Source organism: Gambusia affinis, linkage group LG23, assembly GCF_019740435.1.
Source record: "Gambusia affinis linkage group LG23, SWU_Gaff_1.0, whole genome shotgun sequence".
In the NCBI taxonomy this organism is placed as follows: Eukaryota; Metazoa; Chordata; class Actinopteri; order Cyprinodontiformes; family Poeciliidae; genus Gambusia; species Gambusia affinis.
In genome coordinates, this window is record NC_057890.1 from 10,729,178 (window position 1) to 10,752,476 (window position 23,299).

At 36.1% G+C, this 23,299-nt stretch overlaps 1 protein-coding gene across 13 annotated transcripts in view; it reads left to right on the forward strand.

Moving 5' to 3' along the window:
- cacna1c (calcium channel, voltage-dependent, L type, alpha 1C subunit) overlaps window positions 1-23,299 on the forward strand; it is a 207,329-nt gene that overhangs the window by 124,884 nt on the left and 59,146 nt on the right. For all 13 annotated transcript variants that reach the window (XM_044108842.1, XM_044108849.1, XM_044108847.1 and 10 more), the window contains exons 6-10: window positions 7,306-7,458; window positions 9,225-9,424; window positions 11,455-11,558; window positions 17,161-17,248; window positions 17,825-17,909. In XM_044108842.1, coding sequence (XP_043964777.1) covers window positions 7,306-7,458; window positions 9,225-9,424; window positions 11,455-11,558; window positions 17,161-17,248; window positions 17,825-17,909 — 630 coding nt within the window. The remainder of the gene's footprint in view (window positions 1-7,305; window positions 7,459-9,224; window positions 9,425-11,454; window positions 11,559-17,160; window positions 17,249-17,824; window positions 17,910-23,299) is intronic.

Here is a 23,299-nt window from a genome sequence, read left to right on the forward strand (position 1 = left end):
TCTTTTTCCCGGACATGTCCTACTTTTCAGACCTAAAAAAATGTCCGGGGGGAATTTAAAAATTGTCCGGGATTTTGGTCAACTGCCTCAAAACACATTACATAGCTTACAGTGCATTGTGATTACATTGCCACTCCGTTCCACTACTCCATTCCAGGTTTCTTTTTATGGCAAAGAAATCGGTAGCACATGTGTGTCCGCCGATTCTAATTTTAATAAAAGTTTCATATTTTTGATAAACTGTATTGTGTTCTATGAACAAAGCAACAAGTTCCAGAACCTATTAAAATGTTCCGGATCACTGATGGCAGTTTTGCAGTTCATCAAAATTGTAGGCGACGGCATGACAGCATTCACTACAACACAAATAAACTGCTCAACTTGAATGAGGCAATATAAGTAGCTTGTTTCAATGGATAAACAGAACTTGTATGTTGAGATTACTTCCACATCGTCTAGATGTAATTGTATTTTGCTAACGGCAAGTTGCTTATTAGAGAGGTATACAAAAAATGCGGTAAGCGTATGGCGAATTCATATCAACAATGAATGAAGGAAACTGTATACTTGGTACACTGAACCTTGTTAAGAAAATTCCACATTCACTCATCATAAACATTAACTTCATATAGTTCTGGTTTTATAATCAAGCAAGGAAATTTTTTTTCATGAATGTGACAAAGTGGCTCAGTTTGTATTCACCACTTGTCCCTTATTCTCATTTCTTATTCATTTACTTTCTGAAGCTGGCCATAATGCTTAAATTTAAACATTAGTTTGCAACTTTGCTTCACTTACTATCCCAGGTTTGTTTGTGTTAGCATTATGTTGCAGTTTCCATCTATTTATACGTTTAGGTTAAAGCTACTACTTCTGGACTATTGGTTGAACTTGTTCATTTTGTTTCAAAGTATATTCAAGGTACTTGTGTTCCTTTTTACTCACCATTCTTTGTCCCTTGTAAATCTGCAGCAGGTGAGGAGTATGGGAGGGGTCGGCTCAGTATTTCCTGCTTAAATGGCTGGACGATGTCATAGATTACCTTGCTGGGTTCTACCAATTAGAGGGTTTTCTTTGGAGTATTGCTTTGTTTGTTTTTCTTTAAAGTAACTTTTTGAGTCATCTTGTATTACATGGTTTATTTTGCAGACCCTTTCATTATGTAGATGAGTTTGTAAATTAGATTGATAATTTTATTTGTGTTTCTCTGTTTAGACTTTGTTGTGGTTTTTTTAACCTGTTTAATTGTAGCTTGGTCCACTCAAGGGCAGGTGTGTTGCCAATTGGCTATAAAAACAGTGAGTTCTTGGAAGCTTGGGAGGGCCGGTCTTGGAGAGTGCAATTGAACTGTCAGTTCGAACAACTTTTGGAAAGGCGGTTGGCATAAACTGGAGTGTGACTGGATTGGGATGACCACAAAGGTAGATGGGGGTGGTGATGAAGATGATATGGATTTTGACGATTGGACTACGGTAGGTAGAGGAAGGGGTAGAGGGAAGGAAAAAGTTTCGAAAGATGATCGAGAGAATGCTAACCTAAATAGTAAGAGAAGTTTAGAAGAATATAGTTCAGATGAAGAAAACAGAGTGGTTAGGAGGAAAATGGTAAATGAGGAGTTTAAGGTAATACTTAAATTCAGGAAGGAAGATATGAACATAAACCTTAGTCCGATAGCAGTGTCTAGAGAAATAAAAAAGAAACTAGGGGAGGTTGAGTTTGTAAAAATCTTGAGAGATGGTAATATGTTGATAAAATGTAAGTCTGAAGAACAAAAGAATAAAAGCATGCAAATTGATAACATTTGTAAAAAGGTTGTGAGTGAAAAGATAATTGTTGGAGAAAACAGAGTATCACGTGGTGTAATCACTGGTATTCCGCTTGAGGAAGATTTAGAAAAACTGAAAAGAAATATACATGGTGGTGAAGTGCGGAGATTGAAAAGATTGTTAAAATCTGTGGATGGGGAGAAAATAGAAAGTTTTTCGATACTTCTGGAGTTTCAAGGTGATGTGCTTCCTGATAAAGTGAAAATTGGTGTTTCTTGGGTTTTCTGTTGGACCTTATATTCCTCCTCCCTTGCTGGCTGTTACAAATGTCAAGGTATGGTCACATTGCATCAGTGTGTAAAGGGAAGCAAAGATGTGCTAGATGTGGTGGAGATCATCGATATGATGAATGTGGAGCAGATGTACAGTTGAAATGTTGTAACTGCGGTGGTCAGCATAATGTAGCATATGGAGGGTGTGAAGCAAGAAAAAAGGCAGCAGAAATTCAACAGCTGAAAGTAGTTAAAAACATGACTTATGCAGAGGCAGCAAAAAGTGTTCAAGAAAAAAGAACAGTTCAGAAAAACCAGCAAGTGTCTTCTAGTCCAAATCTTGGGCCAAGTCAAAGAACAATGTCAGGAATGGAAATTACAATGGATAAATTAATTTTATTCATGGCTTATGTCATTAATTGTACTGATCAAGTGAAACAGAAAACTGAAAAAATCAAGATTATAGTGAAAGGTGCAGAAAAATTTCTAGCTGTGAAGGATTTATCTTGGGAGTTGATAAATAAAAGGCTTGAAATAGATGGGAAACAAGGTGGAGGAAGAATTTAATGCTTATTTTACAATGGAATGCAAGAAGTTTATTAGCAAATGGTCAAGAATTTAAAGGATATTTAAACTATTTGGAAAATAAACCAGATATTATTTGTATTCAAGAAACATGGCTTAAACCAGAGTTAGATTTTGTCATAAGAGGGTATAATAGTATTAGAAGAGATAGGGAACAAGAAAGTGGAGGAGGATGTGTAATATTTATTAAACAAGGAATACAGTATAGATTTTTAGGAAAAGGAGCTTCACTAGAATGGTTATCTGTGGAAATTTGGATTAATAAAGAAAGTATTAAAATATTAAATTTTTATAATCCGTGTAAAAAATTGGATTTAGATGAAATGGAGGAAATGTTTAAAAATATAGGAAGAAAGTTCATTTGTTGTGGGGATTTTAATGCTTATAGTACTTTGTGGGGTAATAGGAATGATGCAAATGGAGAAGTGGTGGAAGAAATAATGGATAGAAAACATTTGGTTTGTCTTAATAATGGGGAAGGGACAAGAATTAATATTAGAAATGGATCAGAATCAGCGTTAGATTTAACTTTAGCTTCAAAGAATTTGGCCGGGATTAGTAAGTGGAAAATATTAAGAGAATCAACTATAGGGAGTGATCACTATCCTATATATATTGAAATTGGTAAAGAAATAGAAAAAATTGTTAATGAGACCTTAGAAAGATGGATATTTGGAAATGTTGATTGGGAAAAATATAAAATAATAAATGATGAAGAGATGCAAAAAGTTAATGTAGAGCTGGATGTTGATATGGTAAATTCTTCTATTTGTGATGCCATTTTAGGAGCAGCTCGGGAAACAATCCAAAGGAAAAAAGGAAAATATAAGAAGAAAATTGTACCATGGTGGACGAAGGAATGTGATGGCGCAATTAAATCTCGAAATAAAGCTTTTAGATTGTTAAAGAGAAATCAGAATTTTCAGAATTTTATTGAATATAAAAGGTCACAAGCTCTGGTTAAAAGAACGGTGAAAAATGCAAAAAAGGTTTATTGGAGTAATTTTTGTGATTCTGTAGGTAGGGAAACAAAGATTTCAAAAGTCTGGGGAATGATAAAGAGAATGAATGGAATTAGAAGGGAATATGGATATCCAGTTCTGAAAGATGGAAATGTTATTGCTGTGACTGAGGAGGAGAAAGCAAATATGTTAGTTAAAAAATTTGTTAAAGTTCATAGTTGTAATAATTTAAGCGCAGAAGAAAACCGCAGAAGAACTTGTACAATTAATGAAAATGTAAATTTATTAGAAGAAAATGTAAGAAATAATGATTTATTGAATAGTCCTTTTTCTTTATTTGAATTAAACAATGCCTTAGGAAAATCAAAAAATTCATCTCCAGGAAAAGATAATATTTCTTATATTATGATTAATAAGCTTAGCAATTCATCTAAGAAGGTTTTATTGGAATTCTATAATAAGATATGGGAAGTGGGTATTTTACCTCTGGCATGGAAAGAAGCAATCATAGTTCCAATCTTAAAGCCAGGTAAAGATCAATCAAATCCAGCAAGTTACAGACCCATTGCTTTAACTTCTCATATTTGTAAAATAATGGAGAGAATGGTAAATGAAAGATTGAACTACTTTGTTGAAAAGAGTGGATATTTATCAAAATGTCAAAGTGGATTTAGAAAAGGGAGAAGCACTATGGATCCTTTACTTTGTCTAGAACATGAAATCAGAAAAGGGCAAGTTAATAAGGAAAGTGTGGTGGCTGTTTTCTTTGATATAGAGAAAGCTTATGATATGATGTGGAAAGATGGACTTTTAATTAAATTGAAAAAAATGGGAATTAATGGATCAATGTTTTATTGGATAAAAGATTTTTTACAAGATAGATCAATACAAGTAAGAATAGGTCAACAATTGTCAGAAAAGTTTTTTGTTGAGAATGGTACACCTCAGGGAAGTATAGTGAGTCCTTTGTTTTTTTCTATTATGATTAATGATATGTTTGACAATTTGGAGAGTGGAATGGGGTGTTCTTTATTTGCTGATGATGGAGCAATATGGAAGAGGGGGAAAAATTTAAAGTTCATTGTTAAAAAGATACAAGAAGCAATTAGTATTATAGAAGACTGGTCATTTAAATGGGGATTTAAAATTTCTATAGACAAAACAAAGACTTTATTTTTTACAAGGAAGAAAGTAACTGAAAATTTAAAACTGCAAATATATAATCATGAATTAGAAAGGGTAAGGGAATTTAAGTTTTTGGGTTTATGGTTGGATGAAAAACTTACTTGGAAAAATCATATTCTAAAAGTAATTAATAAGTGTAAGAGAGTTTTAAATGTAATGAGGTGTTTGGTGGGAAGTGAATGGGGTGCTGAGAGGAAGGCATTGAAATCAATATATACTGGGTTAATAAGGTCTGTATTTGATTATGGAAGTATTGTATTTGGATCAGCATCAGAAACACTATTAAAAAAATTAGATAGTATTCAGTATCAAGCCTTGAGGTTATGTACAGGAGCAGTTAGAACAACTCCAACTTCAGCTTTGTTAATAGAAATGGGAGAAATGCCACTTAATCTCAGACGATTACAGTTAAAGACCAATTATTGGTGTAATTTAAAGGCCATGATGGAAATCATCCATGTCAAGAAATTTTAAAACCTAGTTGGGAAAAAGAAAAGAAGAAATTAAATTCTTTTGGATGGGAGATAGGAAATATTATAAAAGATTTTGGTTTATCTGATATAAATATTAGTCAAACAGTTCCTCTTTCGCCAGTTTATCCATCTCTATTTCATAATAATGTTGTTGATTTGACTTTGTTGGAGAAAAGGAAAGGAGAAAACATTTCAGATCCATATTTGGTTCAATCATATTTAGATAATAAGTACTATGGATATGTCCAAGTTTTTACAGATCGTCTAAAAACTCAAATAGCAGCAATGGGGTGTCTTTCATTGTTCCAGAATTCAGAGTTAAAAATGTAAAAGAATTACTGATGGAGTATCAGTTTATACCGGAGAGATGATGGGAATTATTTTAGCTTTAGGATGGATTGAAGTCCGTCCATTAAGAAGCATAGTATGCTCTGATTCAAGTTCTTCATTATATTCATTGAAAAATAATCACGCTATTAGTAGACCAGATCTTTTATTAGAAATTCAGTTAATAACTTATAGAATTCAAGCAATGGGTTTATTAGTTGTATTTACATGGATACCGTCACATATAGGAATAAGAGGGAATGAGTTGGCAGATAAATATGCAAAACAAGCTTCAAAATATAGTGTTATTGATATAATAGTTCCGTTTAGTAAAGAAGAAATCAAATCTATTATTAAACAAAAGGTTAAGGAAAGATGGCAGAGACAGTGGGAGGAAGATAGAACTGGTAGATGGCTGTACAGTATTCAAAGAAAAGTTGGTGCAATGAGAAGAACAGGACGAAATAGAAAAGAGGAAACAGTTATATCTAGGTTGCGTTTTGGACATACAAGGTTAAACAGTAATTTATTTAAAATAGGAAAACATCGAACTGGAAGTTGTGATTATTGTGGTCAAGAAGAGACGGTAAAGCATGTTTTGTTGTCCTGTACAAAATATTCTGTTGAGAGAAGGAAATTAATTAGTCGGTTACAAGAAAATAAATTACAGTTAAATTTACAAGATATTTTAGAAAAAATTTCTACTTCTAAAGATATAAGTTATTTAATTAATTATCTCAAGAAAACAAAATTGATAGAAAAGATATAAGGTGTTTGTTTGAGGGGGGTGTTTAAAGTTAGCGTCCCGATCCACACTCCATTCCAGTAGATGGCGGTAATGCACATCTAAAAGTTGCTTGCCAACCGCCATAAAAAAGAAGAAGAAGAAGAAGAAGAAGAAGCTTGGGAGGGATTGGAAATTGTGATTTTTGTTGTCAAGAAGAGACAGTAAAACATGTTTTGTTGTTCTGTACCAAATATTCTGTTGAGAGAAGGGAATTAGTTTGTAGGTTACAAGAAAATAAATTACAGTTAAATATACAAGATATTTTGGGAAAAATTTCTACTTCTGATGATATTTGTTATTTAATTAATTACCTTAAGAAAACAAAATTGATAGAAAAAATATAAGTTTTTTTGTTTGTTTGTTTTGTTTTTTGAGGGGGGTGTATATAGTTAGCGTCCCGATCCACACTCCATTCCAGTTGATGGCGGTAATGCACATCTAAAACTTGCTTGCCAACCGCCATAAAAGAAGAAGAAGAAGCTTGGGAGGGCTGTTAGAGTCAAAAGGCACAAATAAAAGACATCAGAAGAATCTGGAACCGGTGGCTGATGCTGTTTTTTTTTGTTCACCTTGCTGATCCTTGATCACACTACTTCACAATGAACAAAAGCTATTTTTAAAAACTAGAACTAAGCTTCTATTATTAATTTGAGTCAGAATTATACAGAAATGCAGAAATTTATACATCTCCTGGGGTCTTGCCCAGGACCACACATGGTAGGAGGAAGCTGGAATCGAACCCTAATCAGTCTTCCTACTGAGTCACAGTCAGCAAGATGAAACCTATAATGAACTGCAAAGTGTTGGAAGGCCAGTGTTGCTTCCTGTAATGAAGCATTAACATGGACTTAAAGGGACAAGACGAAGATTGATCCATTTTTGTTACAATGGCAGGATGGTCACATTAAGCTTCGAAACTCTGCTGCTAGCATTATGTTTGTGCCGCAGGTTTACAAGTCGTGTTGAACTCCATAATCAAAGCCATGGTTCCTCTGCTCCACATCGCCCTCCTGGTCCTCTTCGTCATCATCATCTATGCCATCATCGGCCTGGAGCTCTTCATGGGCAAGATGCACAAGACCTGCATTTACAGCCATTCAGGTAGGCGCATGCACAATGAAAAGCCCAAGCAGTGAGAACATTTCGTAAAGATGGAAAACAACAGGGGATAAATAACACACAGCCCTGCTCATTAAAAGGCTGAATGTGCATTAACTCCAATCTGTAGTAAAAAGTCATCCATCAGAAATGCGTGGCAGGGAGAAAACGAGTGCATACCTTAAACAGTTCAGTTAATAATTCACAACATCATTTATTTTATGAATGATTTGAACAATTATCGAAACAGGAGCCGTCATAAATGATTGAGGCAACTTTTAGCACAGGTTGTTAGACGGAAATGGACTCGAGAGTCGTTATCGGCCCCTGGAGAGGCATTAGCTTTGCATGGGTTAAGTGGTGATACACTATTCTCCTATACATCACCCTGGAGGGTTTATTTTGCATAATTAGTTTAACACTATTTTTCACATAGCCTGGATTTATTTTATAGCTGTTCACCTAAGACTAAGATATATATTTTTTATGATAGTAAAATACTAAGCTAAGATAAAGAATTATCTCCTTACAGATTTCTTCTGTTTTTGCTTTTTTGTCTCATTTACATGTTTCTCACTTCAACACACAGCATATCTTTTTATTCTAGAGAGCTTTAGCAAATATATAGATTTCAAATGATGAGTTTCAGTTGTTAAGGGTACGTTGCCCAAACTAACCTGGACCTGTATGAAAATCAAAATGTTCCCGTTGTTAAATCATAAGATAACTATAATTACACACTTCATTCTGGTTCAGTTTCATTAGTCACAGCAAGGTCTATTTCTATAAGTGCAAAAAATAACTTAAATGTTACCACTCTGTTGACTTTAAGTAGGTGGAGCATTCTCAAAAAGTAACATAATGACCCAATATACATACATTCAGCCATTTTTATGACTTTGGAAGTCCAGTGAACCCCCCAGGGAGGGTTATTATTCACAAATGGGACAAATTTGGGCCCATGGGCCCAAGAAATTACTGGGGACTTTATCAAAAGAACAAAAAACAAAACAAAAAAAAACCCAAGAACATCTAAAGCATTAGGACTTCAGCTGCACCAGCTAAGACCATTATGTATTAATTTATATTAGAATGGGAATGGGCAAAAAATAATTGCAGACTTCCAAGACAAAACCCATCGCTGACCCTAAAGAACAGACGTCCAACTAAGATAAAAACAAAACATGTTAATGCTCCTGTGTGGACTGATGAGACAGAAGTGAAACTTTTGAGAAATTTGCCTCCTGTTACATCTGGAATAAAACTAACAGAATTTCAGCATTTAATTCCTATATGGCTATGTAAAAAAGATTCATTGGCAGGTATCCCAAATACCTGATAGCAGTAGTTGCTGAAAAGATGGTACTTAATAGGCTTAAGTGATAATTACACTGGATTTAGATGACTTTGGATTACTTTTTTCCTCAGTATTTTGTATGAACTCATGCTTTGGGTTTCTGATATTAAAACATTATATTGGTGTAACTAAATGTAAAGTCGTTTTTCACAGGTATACAGTGACTGATTTAGATAAGTAGTAATGCCGAGTACAATTCCCCTCAATTGTGCTAGCAAAATGTTGTTATGATTTCGGTCCATGCTTTTATCAAAAGACAAAAAACATTTTAGAGGGTATATTATCAAACATTTTGATAATTGTTAAAATATCGTATCAGATTTAATTTATAAAAATGTAATCTTGTTTTGCTCTCCAGAGGAACGTTATTTAGGCATTTTTATGTTGATCAAAATGTGACTTTTTGTCGCAGGTACAAATGCAGAGGAAAAACCAGCACCATGTGCACCTGATGGCGCTTACGGTCGGCACTGCATGCAGAACGGAACGAAGTGCCAAGTGGGTTGGGAAGGCCCAAATGATGGAATCACCAACTTTGACAACTTTGCCTTTGCTATGCTGACAGTGTTCCAGTGTATAACCATGGAAGGCTGGACGGACGTGTTGTACTGGGTGAGCCGTTTACCACAACTGTGATTTATGTTGGTGCCTAATGTAGAAGATTGAAACTGACCAACCAAGAGCCTTTAAAAAAAGATAGTCATGCAACATAATGCATATCTGCAGCAGAAAGGCAGAGACCTACTCAAAGATTTATTACAGAATAAGGCATAACACACACACACACACACACACACACACACCAAGCTAGATTATATCTCAGTCATGCGCAGACAAAGCAGTGTGTACAGTACAGAATGTACAGCATGAAGGAGGCTGCCTTGTCCTCATTCACTCTGCAACAGACTACTAAATCAAATAATTTTAAGGGTAATGCTTGGGTTTATACTACATCACAATTGATCATTTGGCAGTAGATGACAGCAGAGGAGGACAAGGTTGAATTTGTGCAAAAGCACATGGTATCAATCCGGTCAATATGACAGTGTAAGCCTGTGGCGGCTGGTTTGAGTAAATGTAGCACTGACCTGAAGATAAATGTCTAAACAATTTGTGTCCAGAATGTGTGGGGTCTGCAGAGGACTTAGTTGCCCTTGACCCAAGACCTTTACAAGTCCTGGGTAGAGGGAAGCTCTGATGGTCCTCTCTGAAGAACTTATCATTCGTTGCAGTTCGGGCCTGTCCTGTCCTGTAACATCAACACACCAATCTTCCTTTATATAAAAGCAGAAGAGGAACAGAGTCCCCACTGTCTAAGCTTTAAGAGAGAATCTGCCTGTTTGCTTCTTCTGCGTCTCCAGTAAAACCCATAGAGACCGGCTGCACCGCCAACCAAGATATTAGTGACGTTTGGGTCGATGAAAAATGAACCAAAGTGTTTCGAGGGCACTGACCGTTGTTTAGAAGTGACCACAGAATGGTAGCAGAGAATAACCACAAAACTCATATGCAAAGTACAAGAAAGGCTGCCATCCGTGTTATAAAAAAAAAAGCTTGACTTTTGAAAGTAACTTTTTTTCTAAATTTATTTATTTTCTGTAAACTTAAACATCCATTTAAATGCTAGTACCACACAAAATGTGTGAATGTAATGTGTGTGTGTGTGAGTTGTATTAGTGTGAGCACATGTATCCACATGGAGCAGATAGCCTACAAGCTCTACACCCTTCTGTTGCTTTTCTGACAGCTGCAGCTTGCAAGTACATTAAGATACCGGGCATTTGAGAATAAACAAGGCCAACTGCACCTCTGACATACATTTAAAGTGTATTTACATTGTCATGCACTATCTAGATGAATAAGTATAAGAAAGAAAATGTAGAAACTATTGCAGTCAAAGCAAATGACAGAAACTTATTGTTTCTTCATCCACCTATCTTAAATATAAGTCTACAATACATAAAGCCCACTTTAAGAAATTCTACATAAAGTCGGCTTTTTCATCATTTAAAAGAGGTAAATATTTTAACAATTTCTGTTTTTTTGTGAATATGTTTACGTCCAAAGCCCTTCAGCAGTTAGATACCGCCCATATTCCTTTGACAGCAGCTCCAACTCAGATCGGTCCCAAATTATATATCGCAGTGCATTTTCCATAAATTCATGTACTGAAACAAATCATCTATCGCAGATGGGTTTGCCTTTCAAGGTCCCGTTGGCTAAAAGTAACGAAGCAGCTGTTTAAACACATAACTTTAAAAAGAAATGTTAAATGTTACACAGCTGCAGCAGATGTTTTTAAGCAGTTGTTTAGTCACGTATATGATTAGCTATGCCTTCAAACACAAGTTCATTTCTAGCTCTTTTTTTAGCATGCATGTTTTTTTTTTCCTGTTTCTATGCTTCATTTTTTTATTTATTTTTTTTTTTACTTTAACACACATTCTTTGCTGGACTTCTGCTGCCTCAACTAGTACTTCTTTTCTTTTAGATGCTTCCCAAACACCGTCATATACATTTCCCTCTTGTTCTAATCCATCACTTTCTTTCTGGCCTTTTTAATCTTAACCCCCTTGTTCCCTCTGATAATCCTCTCTTTTTTGCCTCGTTCCCTGTTCCCCTCTGCCTCTCTCCTCCTTCAGATGCAGGATGCTATGGGCTATGAGCTGCCATGGGTCTATTTTGTCTCTCTTGTCATCTTTGGCTCATTTTTCGTTCTCAACCTCGTTCTGGGTGTGTTGAGCGGGTAAGAGCTTATGCTGTTGTCATGTGTATACGTATGTGTACTGTGTGAGTTGAGCCTTTGTGTATTGGTTCAAATGTGGAAACCGACTATGTATCAAGACTCTGTTAAATTTCTGAATGGTATATAAATCGTAATTATCTCAATTCTTAACCATAAAAAATGAAAAACTTACTTCCTGTGCTCCAACATGGCAAGTGAAAACAGGACGAACTCCATTTATACTAAACGAGATGAAGCCATCTTTGAGTTTCGGTTAAGGCTTATTCGCATTCTTGCATGATTCAGCCTACAGACCTTTTGGAAAGGTTTTTTTGCTTAGATTCTATTTTTTGTCTGAATCACAAACAAATATAGACGCAGCATTGACTCAGGTCTGAATGAGGATGACATTTAGCCTTAACTTCGCTCAGTGGGCGATATACAGGTATGATGGAGTATGTAGACTGTTACAACGCTGTCAACATTTTAAAAACTCAGTAAAATGCTTGACAAAAGTCTGATTGCTGAAAATTCTACAAATGACATCTTTTCTAAAGCGTTCAGCTTTCCTGCTATCTGCAAAGGTTTGTTCTGGGTCAATTCACCCATTAGCAAATTGGAAGAATTGTTTTGAATTTGTGGGAGAGAGACTTTTTCTCAACTCCCAAAAAACTCTGCAAAAGTAGTTTGAGGTGAAGGAACAAAGTCACCAGAGTCAAGCTCTCCTCAGTGGCAGCTTTGATGAAAAGCTGATGTGTCTCCATAGAAAACTATTCTGTGCTGCAAGGTCACCACTTTTTTCTTTTTTGTTTCTCCAGGCTTCATTTTAACATACATTTTTATTCTTCCTCTTTTATCAAAAACAAAATCCAAACTAAGTAGTTTTGTTCCTATAGCTTAGGAAGAATATACCCAAATAAATAAATCACAATTTGAGCTTTCAACAACAATCTCTTTGGACTAGTTTAACCGTTAATGAAGAGGCAGATGATCAGTCCAATAAATAATTGCTTAGCCTTTAGTCACAAGCGTGGCAGAATAACAGGCAGAAATGTGCCAGGCAGAAATAGAAAGGATGGGTCCCAATCTATCATGTTCATGTCAGATGGTTGCATTGGGGCCACTTCCTGTCACAACCTGTATGTGACGTACACATGGACACACAAACGCCCCCCAAGGCCAGATTTGTTCTTTCAGTTTGACTACACACCAGCTTTGCTGTTCTTCATTGACAAGTGACTTCCATTGTTTTGCTTTCTTAACCCCCCCCCAAAAAAAGTGAAATTAATCTCACCGTGTTGTGCACTTGAGGTGCACCAATGAAGAGTTACAAAGTTTTTGCATGTTTGCATTTTTCTTCTCTAAGTGCAGCTCCACCTTGGTGCTTTTTTACTCTTCTTTGCCAAGTCGCACTGTTTTAGTGCGAGTAGAGCACCTCCTGGTCTGTGAGGACACATGGGGGTTTAAATAATTCACCCCTCAGGTCGCTTATTGAGGTGGAACGCTAAAAAGTCTTGCACTGCAGGGAAAACACAGGAGGGGGGGGAGATTCTTCTGGGGCCAGAGTGGAGTATGGAGGAAATGTGACATTAAAGATAGAAATCATGGGAATTAATTATGAAACACGAAACGCGAACAGAATTTAGTCACTTATTTTAAGATTGTCCAAATCTCCCACAAGTAAAAATCCTAACGATTATAATAAAATTACAACAGCGGGTTACGTAAAGATTTTATTTAAATATGAAACTTTTAATCTAATCAACTATGCAACAGAAACAAATTTTATTAAAACTATTTATTGTTTTTTATTCCACAATTGAATTATTTTGCAATCTTGGAGTCTTGGAGAATTACCATTTTTGTCATGAGGGCTAAATATATCCAATCCCTGGGAGTCTTGCTGCACAGTCTGTTCATATGTCTAACTAAATAAAGATGTTTTTCCTCAACAGGGAAGAAACCTGAGAAAAATAGTGTTTATACAACGCTTTTAGACAGATAGCGATCTTATATATTGCAAACTCAAAATATTGCTCGAGTTTGAAAAGGTTGCTTTTCATGCAAGTTTTTTAACTAAAGAAACACAAACACTTATTTTTAACATCCGTGTTGGTTATTTATGTTCTTACTCTGAATCCCGCAAAATCAAGACCACTCCATCTGTTTTAATTTTCTTTTTTTACTCCTTCCCTTGTTCCCTTCTTCTTCCCTTTTTATTCCCATGAATGTCTGTTCTTCTTATCCCGTCATCTTTCTTTTTTTGTCCTTCTTGTCCCTGGACCATTTCCTCTTCTATGCTCCATCTCCTAGGTGAATGACGCAGTAGATTACAGGTGGCCCTGGGTCTATTTTGTGACCTTAATCATCATCGGCTCCTTCTTTGTGCTAAACTTGGTTTTGGGGGTGTTGAGCGGGTAAGGGCGGACAAGAGATTATTTAAAAGCAACTTCTCCCTCCCTCACTGCTGTGTTTCTGGGGAAGACGGGGGAGTTTAGTTCCTGGACTAGTGGCTCACTTATTACTTATGCTGACATTTGCAATAAACACAACATGAATATGGGGGGATTCATGTGAGCCTTTCAAAAGTAAGTTTTTTTTGTCCCATTATACACACATACCTCTTCATATTTTGTTCACATTTTATGTGATAGACTAAAAAAAATAAAATAAAAAATAAAAATCACAATTTCACCCCCTTTACTCTGTCAAACACATAAAACCAAGTGCAACTACTTGTTTTAAAAGTTACTTATTTAGTAAGCAAACACTACCTTGTGTTGTCTATCTCATCAGATCTCCATAAAATACATAGAAGTTTGTGCTTGTAAAAGTGAAAACTCTGAAAGGACACGAGAGGTGTGAACAATTTTACAAGCCAGTGTAGATTTATCATCACAGCTCTTTACAGTTGAGGCTCCGGACCTTTCCCAAGAGAACAATGTAAACTGCTGATAGACTTTAGCTGACTGTAGTAGAATCACTTGTGATTCTGCCTCAAGACCAGAGACCTTTTGGGTATTGTCTCTCTGTTACTACAACGCGCCTGTTTCTGGGAAATAGAACTACAATCATGAAAAGGTCTGTACTCAGCACTGCTGCTATTGGAACAGAAAACAGCCCTCATATAAAATAAAGAAAGCAACCCAGTGGTAAAATAATCTACATATTTGTAGATTGCTGTTAGGACTTTGTTAAACATGGAATTACGTGAGCCGCTCTACCTGACTTTGGCACGGCTAGAGTAAGTGCTTCTATAAATCTAATTCTTTTTGAGTGTATAAAATCCTGTAAATTTGCACTTTATTATTTTCAGAACCACTTATCTTTTGTTTATTATAACATCTGACTTGAAGCTCCTAGTTACGTGCAGGAGAAAGTATTAGATGTCTATCTGGTCCAAACAGCTTGGGGTTGGTTCGGCGTCCTGACTTTGTCTAAACCTCTGAGTAATGATGCTGTCAGCACACTACACAGCCTGACCTTTTACCAACTGGTTTCTCATTGGCATCTCAGGTTGGCATTATAACTAATTGCTAAGCAGGAACAAGAACAGCTACAGTGCAATTTGGAGACAGAAACATTGAGTGGAACTCGGGGTATAATGTGACATGAAACAGAAGAACAAAGTGATGTGAATTCACAAAAAAGGAAAAGAGACAGAAGAAGGAACCTAAAGGTGACGCAGAGAGATTAGAAAAATAAGCATGAAACCGTAAGTTTTAATACTCTCAAATGTGCATATACACATATTTACATTCACTTTAAAAAGAAAGATAGATGATGATCTCATGGCTTTTGAAAGATAGTTCATAACATTTGATTTCGATGGAGACACGTTTGTGGAGGAATTTTAATACCAATCCACAAATTGTATAAGTGATTTGATTTTCAAATCGACTCGGAGACAAAGACCTTAAATTTTGTAGACATAGTTGTGATTAAACCGCAATTGAATTGTTTGACCATAATGACCAATTGAGGGAAACAGGATGCATACAGGAAAATACCATCCCTACTCTTAAGTACCAGGGTTTCAGGATCCTGTCCTGGTTTTAAGTTGCAGCACGAGGGAAAAGTTAAGTTCACATAACACCCGGCATCGTGGGGGGAAAAGTGGAGATCTGGAGGCTTCAAGTTTTCCCACATCCTGTGTTGTAAAATAAACAAATAAATGAAAAACGTGTTTACACTTTAAGCTTAATTTTAAGAAGATATCTGAAATTTGTTTATTTTATAGTTTTTTTTAAAATATAAAATACTGGTTGTTTGTGTTTGACAGTGGTTTACTGTTGATTAGTCATTAGTTGGTGTCTCGGTTTGCATCTAGCATGCTTGGCTTATTGATCCGGCTCCTGCTAAGTGCATCAATCAAAACTGTTTGTACTGGACAGAAAATAAACACAAATCATTGACGGACTTGCAGTTACATTGGATTTTCTTTACATGATTAAACCCAGCCAAAACTATATTTGTAGCTACAATTTCAGAGAACAGTAAACAATTACATATATATTGGGTTTTTTGGGGGGTTTTTTTTGGGGGGGGGGCGGGGTTGACAAATGATTTGTAGTCATAATATTAGCATATTTTGATTTCAAAAAAGGGCAATTGGCCCAATCCTGAAGCACTTCAATCAATCTCTGTTTACTTTAAGAAGACTCTTGATCTTAATATACCTGAAGTGGGCCTTCTGTTTGTGGTTAGAAAGAATTGTAAGATAAACTTCTTATAAGCTTTCACAAATTGGCCATAAAGAATATGTGCATTATACCTGAATGAAAGGTGCTCTATAAATAAACTTTGATTAATTGATATTTTTTATAGTAACAGCACCTTATTTCTATCATTTGCTAAAATGCTAATATGCTATAATGATCCTAAAGACATGTAAGAGAGATTAGACCTCAACAACTTGCTTTTAGCCTACTTCATGTCATCAGTTAGGTTTTGTTTAAGTGGCAGGAAAGCATAGCCAGGAAAACGGAGCTTTCTGCTCCGAAAAGTGATGATTTTCAGTTAGCTACTTATTTGAAAAATATATTTTACATAAAAGCAAGCTATCTTTCTCTAATATAAAAATTGGATGTGACATAAAAGCAAAAAAACATAAGAAATCTGTAAGCACTGTATCATGGAAAGCAAACCGCCTTGAACTGATAGGACTTGAACTAAATTCTTTGATTTGATGGAAACCTAATCGTGATCAAAGAAATAATTCAAAGCAAAGCTTGTAAAAGTAGATCTAAAGGCTAAGAAGGCACAGATGAATCACAGTAAAGGTGGAAGTTGTTGTTTTTCGGGGTTTTTATTAAATATCCAAAGCCAAGTTCCTCTTCGCTTTAAGGTTTCACTTCAAAGCTGACTCGATTGGGAGCCTAAAGTCTCAAATTTTCCATTTTCGTTTGCACACTAACCTCTTTACTCCTTCACTCATTGCCTTTTCCACAGCAGGTTGTCCCACCCCTCCCCTATGCTGCATCATTCTAGTTAATCTCACGTTTGCCAAAAACTTTCATTCTGGATTTTCAGATTCTTTTTCTTGTCTTTCGTTTCTTTGCTCTTCTCTCTTCCCCCCCTGAACCTATAACCCCATCCCGTTACCCTGCCTCTCCCCTCCCAGAGAGTTTTCCAAGGAGAGAGAGAAGGCCAAGGCACGTGGTGACTTCCAGAAACTACGAGAAAAACAGCAACTGGAGGAGGACCTTAAGGTGGGCTGCTGTGTTTGAGTGTTTATTCCAAGTCACTTATTAGCTAAAGTGCAGAAATGTGTTGCATTTATTGATTTAAACACTACAGTGTCCTTTATGTCTTTCAAAAAAAAAAAAAAAAACATTATTTAGCTTCACAGTAAAAGAATTCATTCTTGCAAGGTCACTTTTATTGAAAAGATTGCCAAATTCAAAGGAAGAGAAATTCAAACCGTTTTTAAATCTTGTGAAAGTATCTGTATCCTGCGAACGTCTTCAGTGTATTTCATGATCAACACAAAGCAGGACGTTGCTGAGTAGGAAGGAAAATTAAAAATTAAAAAAAAAAAGAAAAAACTGAAAATTCTGGCATGCAAATGCACATCCAGGGAACCCCTCCACGCCACAAACAAAAAATAAAAACAATATTTATTTGTACCTTATCATAAATTGCATTGCAAAATGAGAAGGAGACTAAATACTTCTGCAAAGCACTGTCTAACAAGTCAATGCTTTCCTTTTATGCATATTGCCCGATCCACTGTTACACCCGTTGACTTGTTCTTCCCGTCTTTGCATTGATTTGTCCAATCGCAGGGCTATTTAGACTGGATAACTCAGGCTGAAGACATCGACCCAGAGAATGAAGAGGAGGGCTTGGACGATGACAAACCCAGAAACCGTGAGTACTGCAGTACAATAATTCACTTCAACCAACGAACGGGCCAACATTTCACCTTGATCTGGTTGCTTGGTATAATTTTGTGCATATGCGTTTAAAGTGCAATACAAAGTTGGGACAAAAGTTGTGTGAAAGTATGGATTTGTAAAGGTTCTTGCCAGATCTAGTCCATCGGAGGGGTATTTTTGGCAAAGTTTAGAAAAATCAACTGACTTCCTGAATGTTGAGTGTGTGACAACTACAAATACTGTTTGATTGCAAGTCCCCCTGTGGTTTTAAAACTGTTTAGATATGACTGGAATGTGTCATGCTGCAGCTTATAGCCAGTGGTTGCATGCTTCCTCTCTTTTCCTCTCAAACACTCTAACACAATCCTGCACCTACTCACTCAAATGTACATTCTAACAGTATATACCTCACACTTGTGAGGTGTGTATATGAGCACTTGTGTTTTGATAGAAATGTACTCCACAAATTAGCACCCAGTTTCAATCTACCACCCGATTGGAGAGAGAGGCAGCCACACATGTTTCTCTAGGACTAATGCTAGCTTCAAGAGGCAGAGAAATAGAGCCTCCGAACCTGGAAGTCTGACATCAAAAGTTTAAATTCAGCTTGTGAGTGTGACGGCGAGAAAAGGAGAAAGGGTCTCTTTTTTTGTAGCGGCTTGAATCACAGCTTGCACGCACTTGAAATGAATGAAAACTAATTACACAGAGACAGCATGGATTGTCTGCACACATCTTCTTTGCCGAGCTGGTGATTCAGTCTTCAAAAGAAAAAAACAAAAACAAAATACCGATGACATTATGGGTGGAAAAGATATTTGATTAATCTAATGATGATATTTGCTTTCTGAGAATTCCAGTGAATTAACATAGTCTAAGATGGAATAACCCAGTTTGCAAGGAAATAAAGCTTCATATGTCACCATTTTATTGGTCCGTGCCCATCAGCCAAGCAAAACCAAATCAGCAGAGGTTGAGGTATTTGTCACAAATAAACAGTATGATGCCAGTTTAGTTAATGTTGCATAAAAATCACCACGTCTTTTTCTTTAAAGAGAAATTTCTTATGTTGTTGATGTCAATATTGATACAGTGTAACACTGTGAATTAGTAATTTAATTGGACAAGCCATCAAGGGTAGATGAGATGACGAAATGATAGGTTTTATAGTCTAAACCTGGACTTCCATAGGGTCAATCATATTGCTGTTTGTGAAGGAGAAAAATCAAGTCACTTAATATTTCAATTGCTTTGCCGCCATCACTAAGATGGATGGACGCTCCTCCTGGTTGATGAATTAGACTTTCTGCTGCCCCGGGACAGTTTATCACCTGAACACTTTTCCAAAAGATGATAGGAAACTTTAGGACAAAAATTGATGGAGAAAATGGCCAGAAAAAAAACAACAGTATATGTGCATGTCTATAAGACAAATCATGCCATTGACCATTCATCAACAGTGCATTGTTGATAAATGCACACCATCAAAAACACAAAGTCTTTGATGGTGTGTATGACATATATAAGGTGACGTGGAGATTGTTTTTTTAGCCAACATAGTGTTTTGCATGTAGGCAAAGCACTATACAGAATACATACATGTGACAAAAATATTCTACTACGCTGATGTTGATGGGGTTGTTAAAATTGAAAAGGTCTTAATGCAAAGCACTGTACCATCCCATCTGTGCACAAAGATCAACAAATGGGCTTTTGTAGCATGAGTGCATGTTTGTGTGTATTACGGATACACTTGCACGAGTCAGTTGCCATTGTCAGCATGTTTATTATAGTATTAGTGAGAAAGCATTCGAAGGGTTTCAGGTGTAATCAGATGTACAGTGTGTGGATGAATGTGGTTTAAAAATCATTCAAAATGTGCTCACCTGACAGTAATTGTGTTAGTCTAAGACGAACAGGAGATTGTTCTCAAGTAGAACTGCAAACAGTTCAATTGCCAAAAACCATATCCTGATGAGTGTATTTGTCAGAAACAGAAATTCCTCTCTTGTTCTCTTTGCTCAAGGCTTTGTGTTGATCCACCATTTTCTCTAAAACATCCCAGGGGCTTATAATTGGATTCAGATAATTGGAAATAACCAGGGTACTCAGTTTTCTGCTAATGATCTCCAGTTTTTCTTTTTTGTAATCACTGCAGTACTGACTATCACAGGTCTTATCATTTTTCCATCTTCAAGCTTCAACTTACTTCTGCAGCAGTCTTTTGAAGATACTTAGCGATTCTAAAAGGGGGAAATGCAGAACTAATTAGAACTAATGCAATTACTGTATCTTATTGTGTCATCTCAGCAGTTTAGCATGTGTCCCAAGCAGTGACGTGCGGTCAGGAGAGTCAAGTGAGGCAGAGCCTCACCTGTCATAATGGAAAAATATAATGATAAAATCATTTATATTGCTATTTTCATCCTTTTGTTGGTACTGCAAAGGTTTTATTTTTTTATTTAGCTTAACCAATTTTGATTATTTTTTCTTCAAAATCGCTGAATTTTTGCATTGTCTCATTCAAATGCTCGGAAGTGAAGCCGGTGAGGCAGCAGCGACTTGAGCCTCACCTGGGATTGATCAACCTCTCACTTACTGCACTGGCTGCCATTCTATGAGAGCATGCTCCTCCTGTCTGTACGTCGCCAATTAAAGGGCTAAAAAACATTTAATATACAAACTGATTTTCCATAATTTAGCATATGTATATAATGCACAGTGTTTTAGTCACCAACTGTGTATGTAACATCTTTTGTGTGCTAAGGAGCGATCATAAACGGCAGAGAACAGTCATAGTGTGGCAGGCAGTTCTCTTGCTTCGTGGCAGGGGGCGCTCATGATCCCAGACATTGTGACTCCACAACTGCAGAGTAAGAGACAGTAACAACAAGCTAGCCATACAGTAAAGTGCAGCGAGATGTTTATGGTTTTCTCCTCTCGCCACAGCAATCAGTTATTAATAATCGCAAAATAAACATTAAGACTAAAACCAAACTACTGCAACAGACTGAATGTTCTGCTCTTTGTGTGGGAAATATTTCAGTGTTTTTTAGGGGTGTTGCTATGGCAACGAGTTTGGGTGTAGCCTGACCAATGCAGAGAGCGAGAAAGACGTGGTTTTGAGATGTACTTCAATGGTTTTTTTCTTTTGCTGTGGAGCACAGCACAAAATTAATAATACCTAAATTTCCAAGTTTCATTGAGTTGACTGAATTATTCTTCCGCAGCAATGGAGGCGTGTTAAAGGATTGTCTTTTCGCCCTTCAGTGTAGTCCGCAAGCGCAAAATTTCATTATGGAAACAATAACATAAGGACCGCATGTTATCGTTTGTAGGTGGTCTACATTTGTATATCTGATTATGATTAAGTCAGTGCCTCACCAGCTTTGCACCTCACCGCACGTCACTGGTCCTAAGTCATGTCAGAAGCACATTGCGTATGCTGGGCCTTTCTATGCGACTTGCATGCTCTCCGCCTTTACCGTTTTGTCGCATGCTTTTTATCCACAGACATTGCCAGTCTGGTGTGAATGTTTCCAGTCCGTTTCTGTAAGAAGAACAGAAAGCTTATTTGTTTCACTCACTGCTGATTCTCATGATGGTATGCGTGGTTGTGACATGTTTCGATGAGTTCTTCAAGTTAACACTACTTGTGTAATACCTTTTCTTTAAACGCCATGTGTCTTTGATGAAGTTTTGTTTAAATTATACGAGTGTTTACAACATGAACATATTCAGTGTCACAGATATTAACAGGTTTTGGAATGAAATGTGTGACTGAACACCAGAACGAAAGTTAAAGAACTTGTGAACATGCTGTCTGTAGCTGGTAAGATCATCACCAATAGAATTGTATTATTTTAATTTGAAATATGTTGTTAATCCTAACTTAAGCATAAAATAATGTGTGGTTTAATACCAAACAGTAAGAAAATAGGGTTATATTTCTTTTAAGTGTATATGCAAACAATTGTCATTATCTGTATAATAGATTCCTCTGCAGTCTTCACACCAAGATGTTTAAATTTGGTTTGTTTACGATTTTTCTTGCTTCTTAAAGAGTGCTTTGGTTTGCACGTCATAAAATTAGCGTTGAGTCTTTTAGCTGCTTTTTGTAGATGAGCTAAGTAATTTACCATGACAGAAATCACTAAGAAATACCTTCATTCCCACTTCAATCACAAGTACCAGTTAAATTTATCAACCAGCTACTGGTTGGTATTGGTAACAGACTGTTACTGTCCATTTTTAAGTAAATTTCTTATTCATTGGATGCATTTGGATTCTACTCCTAAAACTTGTTGGATACATTTTTTATTGAAGCTGGTGTTATGTTAAATGTAACACCAGCTCTACTTTGAGGAAATATCTGGAATAAATAATTATTTTCCATTGACTCTGAAGGAGAAAGTGTCAGAAATTCTCTCAGAGCAGTGAAGGATGTACTAGGGTTGTCTTTGGTGATAGTTGTCAGAAATTTAAGATGACTGGAAGTATAAAATTACTCTTTGAAAGCATAAAAAATGCTTTATTAAAGAACTTTGTGTGTGTGTGTGTATGGATGTAGTTGTGCATATGATTATTATGATTGCTTACAGTTAAGTGAGCTACAGAAATTCTGCAGTTATTGTTTAAAATATAAATTTTATGTCTTTTATTGCTTCACTTTGCATGTTCGTTTTTTTTTATTTACTTACAATGTTTGCTAGATTTTACATGAACTTTCTAAATTTTACTGTACAAGAGATTTTAAATTATTATGTGTTATGTTATGATTTAGAAGACAATGAATCCAGTATGCGAGTGTTAGACAATGAAAAGAATACAATAGAGAAAATTATTAAAAAGAAAAAGACAATATTTCTCAGAAAAACAAACAAACGTGTAGTTCTCAGTAAAAGTTTAAAGTCAGTTTCTTGGATTTCATCTATAGAAATACAGATAAACATACTTTCTGACCTTTATTGTGTTTCTCTGTACACAAAACTGCAAAAGTTCGGGTAAATAAAATAAAGATCAAAAAATAAAATTGTTCAACAAAGGCGGAACAGACAGTGCTGCAACAGAAATTCATATTAATTCTTTTCAAAGTAAAACTATGGCTTAAATGAAGAAATAAGGTGTCGGTGTAATTGCTTAAATACCGTAAATGTTTTTTTGTAACTGGTTTCTGACATGCACACATCTAATACGTGTGCATGTCTCTCATGCTGTCTGGAAGTGAAATGCTGATGTGAAGCTCTCTCTACGTTATATACAAGTGTGTGGGCGTGTGTGTGTGTATTTGTGTTTGTCCTGTTGAGCCGTACTATCTGTCCCCAGGTAAAGGTCGACATTTTCTCTCTCTGCGTGGAGCCGTGAAGAAAAACGCGGCTTTCC